At 38.2% G+C, this 11,371-nt stretch overlaps 1 protein-coding gene across 1 annotated transcript; it reads right to left on the minus strand.

Moving 5' to 3' along the window:
• Positions 1 to 1,298: 1,298 nt before the first annotated feature.
• Positions 1,299 to 10,848, minus strand: LOC127795116 (nonsense-mediated mRNA decay factor SMG7-like). Its single transcript, XM_052326575.1, has 6 exons — positions 10,708 to 10,848; positions 8,806 to 8,959; positions 8,099 to 8,692; positions 7,867 to 7,989; positions 7,531 to 7,742; positions 1,299 to 3,575 (listed from the first exon to the last, which is right to left on the minus strand). The coding sequence occupies exons 2-6, from the start codon at positions 8,866 to 8,868 to the stop codon at positions 1,589 to 1,591; spliced, it is 2,979 nt and encodes a 992-aa protein (XP_052182535.1). The 5' UTR covers positions 8,869 to 8,959; positions 10,708 to 10,848; the 3' UTR covers positions 1,299 to 1,588.
• Positions 10,849 to 11,371: the final 523 nt, after the last annotated feature.

The following is an 11,371-nucleotide window of genomic DNA, read 5'->3' on the forward strand; positions in this document are numbered from 1 at the left end:
AGATATGCCAAAAATACTCCAAAAACCTTCAACAAGTTTTCTGATTTTCGACGAGTTTGACTTAAACATTGAAGGATTTGCACGAGAAATACCCTACCCCTTCTAACCACCTTTTTTTTGCATAATCTTGATGGTTTGAATACAATTCCCCAACATCTAAATTCTATTATTGTATTCAAATAACAATAATTCTTAATTAAATCGATAGCTTAATTAAAAAAAAAAACTAATCTAGCTAAAACACCACAAATACAATCTCAAATTTTGCTAAATATTAACAAGAAGAGCCAAAACCCCCCAAATACCATAACCAAACCAAAAGACTAAGAATCTATAAAACTAAAAACCCTATGGTAACCCCTCATACCCAAATAGAAAATAGAAGATTATTGTCCACAGACCACAACAATTGTTAAAAATTTCCCCAAACCACTATACTTCACAGATTACCAATAATATGAATGCCTTCAAATATGCTCAGACTTCAAATATAAAATTAGAGAAAAAAAATGTGTCATTTGTTATGAAATGTTAAATCTTAACTAAATACCGTTAGTTTTGATGAATAAATTTTCATAGTTGATTAATTTTTGTTATACAAATTTTCATAAAGAAAAATAAAATTTGTTATAGTGATTTGGGTAGTTAAGGCTTGACCTTTGGGAGAACTTAACATCTTTTGATGGAAATTAAGTAGCATGTATTTTGACAACTTCAATGATAATGGAGGACGTAACATTAATTTAAAAAGTTGGATGACTTATTTGACTATTTCAAAATTACAAAACTCAACTTAACCCAGGGCCAATAATAATATAATAATAGTAATAATAATATCTAACAACATCTATAAACTACTGGGGGTGTTCAAATTCTTGTCTGGATCAATTGGTTACTGATTCGACCAGAGTCCAGTCCTATGAGAGGATCGATTTTCGGTTTGGTTCAGTGTTAGTCTTGAAAATTGGTAAAGGGTTATTAATTAAATATTAATAATTTTATATTTTTAATCATAATTAATAATATTAAATATTAACAATAGTTAAAAGTAAGACGACAAATACAATACATAAATATATATGTCTTTATAACTGTTTGGAGGATATATAAATATATAAGTATAAATATTTTTTTTTAAAATTTTATATTGAAAATAGGGGAAAAAAAAGAAAGTTTGAACTGGTTATATTATTTTTATAAGTACAATGACTTATCTAAAATAAACAAACGGTCAATCAACACATAGCATACCAATATCAAAACCGATACTTAGGATATAAACTAAGACAACAAAACTATTTTGAGCAATCTTTAACTTTCATTTAAAGTGCGAGCTTCAACTTATGTACACACATGTATGTATACCACATACATACACACATCCACAAGAGCTACTTTATGTTGATATTTAAGTTACAATTGGATGCACTACATCTTTATCAAACACAAGAAGAGAGAGAGAGAGAAAAAGAAAAGAAGGAAAAGGGATACTTTCAGTTCCAAAAGTGGCAGTGCTGTTGTGATGAGTCTGCAATCTACATTCTTTTTCTTTTGAGGTAAAGAAGAAATCATGGCTGCTTGGTGGGCTCTAATTAGGTCTATCACCCATTACACCATACCCATACCCGTAAGGGCTTGGCTTCGGGTTACCAGTAAAGAGCTTCTCCCTTACTTGTTCATCAGCACTGTAAATGAGAGGTGAACCAGCAGGATGCAATTGTGGGCTCTCCAGATACACCATCTGGCTAGAGCTCAGCGGGTTTCCCCATTGATCACGAAGATCAAAACTGGGCGTGTCGTGAGCATAGAAGTTTCCAAGAGTTCCAGGTGCAGCATAGAAGTGAACCGGCCATACCTGACTGCTGGCTCGATCAGGATTTAGATTTCTGTACTGATGAAGCCACTCCGAGGAGCTCATTCCAACCACAGGCTGATACACTTCGTTTAAACCTGGAATACTCGGGCTAAAGCCCAACGGTCCATGAGTAGGAGACCAATTGGTGTAGCCGCCCGGTGGTGGCACACCAAGAACACCGCCTGTCTCTTTGATATTCCTCGCGGTCTTGTACTCAGGAATATGAGGCACATTGTCAGTAAACCAAATCGCATCATCAGGCAACAACGGAGCCGATGGCACGGGAACTGCATAGGGAGGAGGAGAGTAGGGGGCGGCTGCAGCACCATGCCTGGAGCCAATTATAGAATCCTCAGTTACGCGGATGGAGAGACCGGTAAAGGGATCAGAAACCATTTCATCTATAGGGCTCAAGCTACGCTTATAGAAAGTCCTGGTTGCTTTCTCCCCTTCAATGTTCAAACTTTCTCTATCAGGGACCCAAGCATTGAGCGAGGGCGGCCCAGCAGGATACGTAGTTGCATCCTTTAACAGAGGCTCCTGCTCCTTGTTCGTGTTGCTGCTTCTGAGATTACTGGTATCTGAGCCAAAACTAAAAGAATCAATCTGTGCCTGGCTTTGAGCTGTAAACAGTGAAGTGGTGCGGCGCAGGCATTCATCAGAGGATGCCGTTTTCTCCTTTTCTTCATCTGTAAAGATTTCAACAGGGAGCGGTGCTGAGTTATATCTCATGATAGGCTTAAAGAGAATGACTTCTTCTTCTTCTACAACAGACTTGACATTTTCAATAGGACGACTTTGGTTTCCTCCAGGGTTATCTTCCCTGGTTTCTTTAGCAGTTTCACATCCATGCTGATGGGGCTCTTTTAGCTCGATATCCAAACTGGATTCAGCCATTTCTGCTTCTCTTTGCCGAGGGGACTGTTTTACTTCAGGATCTGTCTTGGATTCGGCCAATTCAGCTACTCCCTGGCACGGAGAACTTTTCAACTCTGCTGTGTAGAATTTTCTTCCCAATTTGTCATAGAAAATCCACTTTTGAGAATTACTTGACTTGTCCACAATATGCATTGCAGAACGAAAGATGCGGTGAGCACAGCATGAATTTGTACTGTCAATATTATCAGGAAGTATTGGATGACTGATGAAATCTAATGAACTATGTACAAGAGCTATTGGTGTGAAGCCCCTCAGCTCATAATCTTCCCACAGAGCAGTATTGTCTTGAGTCTCGACTTCAACCTCGTTTTTATGAAGTTCATTTAGAAGGTCAACAAAAGCATGAAAGAAGTAAGACATAGCGCTTCTAGCATTTTCATGAACACCATAAGTTTCCACTTTATTCAGCAAGTTGACCAACCACTCAACAAACACAAGCACGGCAGGTAGAAGAGGACTAAGTTCCAGAGGCTTGCTGTTCAGACATCGCTCAACAAAGCGAGCAAGGCAAACGAATGCAGTAGTCAGAGCCAACTGAATCAACATAGGCTCCTGCATATTGCTTTCTTCCTTCAACTCCTTGTGCTCCCAACTTTCAGTCAGGTTATGAATGATGAAGATCAGTATGGAAGCCATTTGAAGGGCTCGGAAAGGGCCTGTTCTGCCTGATTCCATATTTTGGTAGGGCTCTAATGCAGCTTTCAGTTCTGTATCATCTAGTGCCAACAGAACATCCAACTCTCTGATGGTAGATGCTAAAGTGCAAGAAAATTCATCCAAACTGCAATACATCAAGTTAACCTCATTATAAAAACCGAGAGACCAAGTATGTAATCATTAAGGATATAACAGGAAGACATCAAGAATGTGTAGGGTGACATAAGCTTCAAAAAGATTTGTCCTATAACAGGTTTCCTCTCTTTACTTCTTTTAGAATGCACTCTGGGAGTGGACAGGGTTATTATCGTTTGCAAGGCGAAACAAGTTAATTCATTACGACTTACTATCTCCTTGGACCAGCTATATCCTCGCTTTCGTTTGTACTCTTTAACCTAACAACTCAGTCAGGAGCTATTTCTCAGTACTGCATCAGGTAAATAACTTGGACATTCCCAACAGGTAGAATATAAGGGCTTCTAGTGCCCCTAATACTTTGGTTCTCTTAAAAACCATATTGTATGTGCAGCAAATTCATAAACCCTGTGTAATCAATAGGAAAGACAGTATTTTGGTAATACATAACCAACCAGATTGGATTCTGAAGTACAAACATGCAAAAAGCCTTTCTTATCATGATAAACCACACCTTCCAGTTCCAGCCTCTTCAACCATGCTGCAAAATGGTTCTAAGAAAAGAGAGGAAGCACCCTGAGACACATTTCCTAGTTGCTTTGATCAAGTATGAGCCCATTGATGTGTCCCAAACTTTTTTTATATTGTGGTGTCAGCTTAAGTGTCCTGTTGTGTTCATGTCCTGTGTCCATAACATTGCTTCTTAGATACAATGTATATTCTGACAAAAGAAGAGTATTCAACAAAGGAATTGAAAAAATGTATTTGGTGATAACAAAATGAGAAAAATAAGGGAAATAGACATGGGAAATGCTGAACACAAAAGGAACATGAGAAAAGCTTTTCTCATGTTCTTTTTGTGTTCAATGCTGATACTAATTTCCTATGTCTATATATAATATATATATATATATTTTGTACATAGAAATTGAGGGGTCCCCCCTTCTCAGATGCCTTTGGACTGAGCATCCCACCCTCTCTCTAAACCACAGGTCCAGCCATCGCACCTCAACAGCAGGACCAGGTAAGTCACAGCCCAAAGGCGGGGTTTGTGGCCCCTCAAATTGCAACAGCCAACGCGCCCCTTAACATAAAGGGGAGCTCTTTCTAGGTGGGTCGCTTCCGCATGGAGCGTGAATCAATCCCACAACCTTGTGGTAACCAGATTCTCCCTCGTATGCGGTTAATCAGCTGTGCTACCCTCAGGGGTTCAAAGCACATATTTATTGACTGTCCCTTGTTTGGCCAAGTCCGCCCAGAGAATTTAAAGAAAGGAAATGAACCAAAAATTCATAATAAGAAAGTGCTGTTGAGTTTCCATACCCAATGCATGGTTATTAGAAAAAAAATAAAAAATTATTACTTCTGGTAGTGAACCTTTCACATTATTGTACCCGACATAGTTACATACCTAGAAAAATACTAAATTTAACTTTAGATAAATAATCCAGAAATATGTCATGAATTTTAGGTAAACTTTATTGGCCATTAACACCACTATTCCCCCATAAACTCAGTTACATTGACTAGGTCAATTCTTTTAGGAAAGTCCTACCAAAATTCAGCAAATAGTTGTTTGGGAGAGCAGAAGAATGATTATTTAATCTTCGATCCAGCCAACCAGGGAGAGACCATGAAATGGGAGAGCATGAGAATACAAATTCTTCTGATGTCCTCCGTAAAGCCTATTTACATCCAAAATAAATGGGTAAACTAAAAATAGTAGCAAATAAGAACCTATCAATACAAACTACATTGACCAGAGTAGAGGAGAGAGAGAAATGGATATTCCTTAAATAGGCTAAATCACGAAAATAGTAACTCTAAGGCTGACCTTGAAATTGCAAACTTTGATCCTCCATTTTTACCTTGAGAATCGCACAACACCACATATTATTCCATCTGACAGGTTGGGCAAAGACCACGCAACAGCCAACCCTTTACCTCTATCTACCTCTTCCTTTGAGTTCTCTTCTACATTCATGCAATGGAATTTCGTCTTTGGATGATCGTTCTCCTGGCCTTGACCATGGTGGTGGAGTCATCAGCAATGCATGATGGTCATCCTAAACATGATTCACTGCATTCCTATGGAATTTCTGCATGTAACGATCAAGTTGGGAATTGTATTGACGATGCTGAAGAGACCATCATGAGTTCTGAGTCTAGCCGACGCATGCTCACTCAAAGTCGGAGGTTGATCAGCTATAAAGCTGTTGAGAAGTACCACATACCATGCCGCCAGCGCGGTAGGTCTTACTATGATTGCGACTAAGGGGCAATGGCTAGTTACTACAGATTTGTTTTCCTATCATAAGTCGTGCTTTCTTATATGATGTATGATTTCCAGAAACTAGCCCCCTATGGTGTTGAAGATGAAAATTTATGTTTATAATGAAAAATCCATAATTTTATAGCTATTAATTGAATTGATTATGTCCCAAATAATACTAACAAACAAACCCCCAAGAATCATATAGTTGCAAATTTGCAAGGGTCTGTCCTTCCAAGAGGGGTCCTGGGTGGTAAATAACGCTCTTTGTTCTGGCACCATACTTGGACAGATCCAGGCTTTATCCTGTTCTGAAAGCTATATTAGTACATGATATCATAAAATAACTTATAAAACTCAAGGATAACAAGCTTTGAACATGCTTTGTTTTACTTTTTGCATCTGATGGGCCAACAACACATGCATAAACTATCCATAGATTTTACAGAAGTCACTAGATAATCAACATCAATCAATTGAGACTTTCATTTATGAATTATTGCGGATGATTGTGAAGACAAGGAGAAGAAGTTGGAGCCATATGGGCCCATTGGTTACACAGAAGGCTATGGGTGACATACCATTACCATTTATGAATTAGTTCAAAGCGTAGCCCTGAGAGGCGATACTGAGACCAATGAGATGTTGCTCGGTGTTAATTCTTCCCCTGTCACAGAGCTCTTTGAGTAGAGCCAACATATACAGTGCCTTAGCTGTGGGCCAAGTCATTCAAGCTAATCTCGAAAAAGCCTCCTAGTGGTGCTCAGCCCCCCTCCCTCTACTGACTGAACTGTCCTCTTATCCGCTACTCCTACTTTGGGAGCAACATTTTTGACCTTTCCTAGTTTGACAGAGCCAATTCTCCACCCTAAGTTTTCCAACAGTTTTGCACATGGTTCTCTAATAGCACCTGGACACTCTCATGTTGGCCTGGATCAGGGGTAGGCCTAGGTGTTGGGATTGGTGCAGTGGTCATTGGGTGGTTGGAGATCCCATAATCCTTGTGCAAGGCTAGAAGGGCCCTGTTTGTGATTCGGTAGTTGGAGATTTAGCATTGGCCAAGTGCTAGTTGCATCCCTCCTCTAGGGGCTTAAACCTTGATTACTCTCATAAGGCAAATATTTCCACAAGAAGGAACTAGGAACTATAATATGCCACAAACTACAAGTGCCTTAATGTATAAAAGCACCAACAATCTGGTGGGCCAGTCAGAGGCAATCACCCATACTTAATTGGGAAAGTGCCATCCACCCTCCACGTTGAGTTAGGTCCATGATCTATGTGCTCCATGCACATTGCCCCCTCCCCTTCACCTCCAATCTCACTTACGTAGATTGGACTGGTTCGCGACTCAAGGATATTCATTACTGACCTCCCTCTCACTCTCTAATAAGGCCATCGCAGCTCATACCACCATTTTTACCAATTCAAAGCCATCTCAATGCCTGCACTACTTTCCTCAGAAAAGTCTCTCTGCCAGCATACTCAAATCCAGTTGCACAAAAATAACTGGATAAAACAGAATAGATGCAGCAGACTAGCAGTATAACTACAGAAATTGGAAAAAGTTTAAAACTAAGCAAGATGCTTCACCAACAAGTTCTATGTGTATTCCACAAATCAAAAACAGAATGGCATATCAATCAACTACTAAAAGGCTGGTGCTGGGTACCTGGATTCAATGAAAAAGAAACTTATCAGTCTGACAAAAAGAGGCCATAGATCACTTTTTGCAGAGGAAAGGCGCTCAGTGGATTGAGGTATATCATTTTTCTGGGAACCACAGCTTGATTGTGATAGAGTGAGTGAAGTACATCTTTCATATGGGTTTAAGAAATTGAAATGGACCTCCTTGGAAAGTGAACACAAATGAGATGATCTATTCTGCAGAAATCACAAGTGGCAACTGACAATTGCTGTGAATACATGGACTCAAGAAAAAATTCATAGGAATCTCAAAAGGTTAGTTTATAAGAAACAGGAAAAATTCATAGGAAGAATATTATACCTTTTCAAATAGTAAAATAAGGTTATTCCAGCTATCAGGAAATGGTTCCTTAATGGCTAAACTCCTTATGCAATGGTACAAGGCAAGGAAATCATCACCAATATATGTAGCCAATAATGCCAACTACAAGCAAACAATGGTTATTACATCTGTAAAACCCAAAACATGCTCTGTTATGAAAATTTAGCTGCATTCAGATCCCTTCATTAGTAGCAGGATTAGCAAGCCATACCTGATTTTGGGGGTTCCCACTATCTGGCCAAACTAATGATGCTCTAAAGTAGTAGGTTGCTGCAACTGACCAGTTGCATCTCTGAAAATCAGGCTTCATATACAGTTCCCTGTATCTGGCAAGATCCCCAAGACAAACTAAAAAGCGCTGGCATGAATATTGACATTTATGCAATTTTGTTGTATCAACAGCACAGTTCTCATAAAATGAAAGATCTTCTGGCAGCGCATAGCATCTTCTGACTCTCTTTATCAGATTGTGATAGAATTGAATTGAATCTGACAGAAATGAGATGAATTGTTGCTTATGGCTCTCAATGCTGTTCTGCACATTAACGACATTTTGTGAAATGGCAGATTTTCCACTCTCTGCATAGGCAGAAGTTTGCCTAATTTTTTTACGAAATTCATCAATATATTTATAGTGAAGCTTCCACAAGGAATACTCTGTATCTTGAGGGTTAATCCTTTCATGATCATTCAGGATGATTTTCTCATAACCAGAACGGACTTTCAAGTACAACTCTTCAACTCCTGCATGCGATAGATCTTTGGAATGGATCAATGCCCACAACTGTTTTTCCGCATTAATAACCTGAAGCTTAAAAACTTTCAGAAGTCGAGGATGGTATTTCACAAATAATATAATGTATAAATCCTACATAAAAATGATCATCCGGAAATGAAATTGCAGATTCAGAAAATCACCTCAGATAATAAACTTTGTCTTTCATTCTGATCTTTAAGGGGAACATGTGGATCGAGATTCATGATGAGAGTGGCCAAGAAAATTCAACTGTCACCAACCTTCTTTGTTTTTGAGCATAACATGTCTATATCTGCAACGTCTCTGACCAGTACGCTGTTGATTCAATCAATCAGAATTGGGGAGATAGAGAGAGAGAGGACCAAAAAAAAGATATTATTTCTTATACTCTCATGATATCTTACCAGATTCAAGTGACTGTTTAAACTTTAACCTCTGTCAAACAGGAAGTGTAGTGAAGCACAAGAAATGCAAAATATTATATTTGCACATCATGATGGACTGAGAACTGTCACAAAGCATGTTCTAGAAGACCATTGACTAGTACAGCAAACCAATGAGCGCTTGTATGCATTGCATGGTATGTATATTTGAGGACAGTTCCAAAGGGCCAAGAAAAATCCCCACTAATGAGCAAGTTGTGTCGTTGCCATTTTTGTGATAGGAAATCACGTATGTTGATGCAAGAAACCAAAAGTAATATAGAAAAACATGAGAGTGGATTCAGCTAAAGTATCTTGAGGCTCACTGTTTCACAGTTCTCACATGCACAATTAGCCTAGGTGTTTAGAGATCTTAAATTTTGCAGCATTCATATTCAAAGCATTTGTAATCACAAATTCACAATCCATCCATTAGTATGGAATAACCACCGAAACGCAAACAGAAGGAAGAAAAATGCTTTCTGATTGCCCCCTCAAATGATTGATGCATTGATGCATGGTATGAGGATAGATTTAGCGTACATTCCATGCGAAACAAAAAGTTATTATCCAAATTAACATTAAAAACAATGCTGTTGATAGGTAGTTAGAGATTTTGCAAGACAAAACTTATCTACAAGAAACCCTGGTTGGAAAAACATTCTTCTTCAAACTTCGTGTCATATATCAGCCAAATGACTCCAAAAAATTATCTTTCCCAAAAATTAATATGAACACATTGATGACAGAACTGAAGCATGAAAGAGAAAGATGAACACAGCTACAGGGTTAAAAACATGATAGAAGAATAGTCCTAGTAATACGCTCTTTCTTGGCCTTTCCAAATATACCTTTTCGAACTATGCATCCAATAATTATAGACCTTATTCGCTCTTCTCTTGCACTTATTGCTATAGATTTCTAGACAAATTCTCTAAAGCATAAATTTTACATGTTTGCCTCTAATTGGGACAATGGAGGAATAACATAGACAAGATGGTAATTGGGATGTTGATTTGAGTTTCCAAGTTGTTGTCTGAGTGTATCCTGTCAAGCCCAAAGTATATGTATGTGCTATGACTTCAACTGAATCATAAGAATCTATGTTTTCAATCAGTGTGGCACTTCAACGGGTGGAGGACAGCACTGGGCATATCTTCCTAAAGCATTTCTATTCTAAAATTCATTTTTTCAGTAACTAAGATTATACCGCTCGGGCCTTAGTGGGGGGAGCATCTAAGACTCACCAAGACTTGAACTTAGAGGCCTCGGACTCGCTATTTCCAGTGGTCAGAATTTTTTTTTTTTTTTTCCCTCACATTCCAGGGAAATTATTCAAAATTCAACTTCTGTTCAGAAACTTGCGTATCAATTTCAGTAATCCGACTTGTACAAATTCCAGGGAAATCATTCACAATTCTAAAATAACTTGATGATGAGTGCACGGTATGCAAAGGCAAGCAAAGAACACACATGAATTTGAGGGGCGTGCTTCTGGTTGTGGCATCAAAGAACATATCCATCACTTGAAGAAACAACAAATGCAAATAATTAAACAAAAACCCCAACCGACGCCACCAAAATTAAGCAACTGATGAGATCAAACGGACAGAATCACGAGGAAGATTGGGAAGTGATTACCTCAAGGCAGCTCAAAGAAATTGGCAATTAAGAGCAACGACCAATCAAATTAATTGGAGAGACTTTGAAGGTATAATAACACTGCTTCCGAGAGAGAGAGAGAGCAAGTGAAAACAAGCTTTGGCCAAAGACAAAAGAGCGAGAAAAAAATCAGAAAAGTAAAAGGTGGCTGGTCCGGATGAGATGCGTGAAATTACTATCTTGGCCCTTCCATTTTCTGTTATTTCCTGTTACTAGGACAATAACAAAGTGAGCGAGGATTCGGGCAGTGACACTGGTGCCGAAATGGGGATCCGATTCCCATTCCGATCCGAATGGGCTAAATTATTAAACCATTAATTTTGGTAATAATAATAATATTGAGTAGTCAGTAGCATGACTATTTTGTTAATGTTGGGATGGGATGTGATTTACGCAATCTATATCTGTATTTTAATAAAGTCTCCATGATTTGATTTAATAACTATATATATGTTAGATAACTCCTCACATATAAAATAAAACAGGAAATAATTTTTTTCAAAAATAAAAAATTCCACATTTAGATGCAAACCTCCTTCCAATCAAATAATTTATATAAAATTTACTAAAAACACCTTTATCTTCGACTATTCTTATTCTTAATGTCACCTTATAATTCCTTACTAACTCTTCATTAAAATTG

This window comes from Diospyros lotus, chromosome 2, assembly GCF_014633365.1.
Source record: "Diospyros lotus cultivar Yz01 chromosome 2, ASM1463336v1, whole genome shotgun sequence".
NCBI lineage: Eukaryota > Viridiplantae > Streptophyta > Magnoliopsida > Ericales > Ebenaceae > Diospyros > Diospyros lotus.

Coding starts and splice junctions, on each gene's coding strand:
- LOC127795116 (XM_052326575.1), bottom strand. CDS start 8,868: ATGAATCTCGATCCACATGTTCCCCTTAAAGATCAGAATGAAAGACAA. Junction 7,990..8,098: donor GTGGGAACCCCCAAAATCAG/GTATGGCTTGCT, acceptor GTTTGCTTGTAG/TTGGCATTATTGGCTACATA. Junction 7,743..7,866: donor TTATTTTACTATTTGAAAAG/GTATAATATTCT, acceptor TGATTTCTGCAG/AATAGATCATCTCATTTGTG.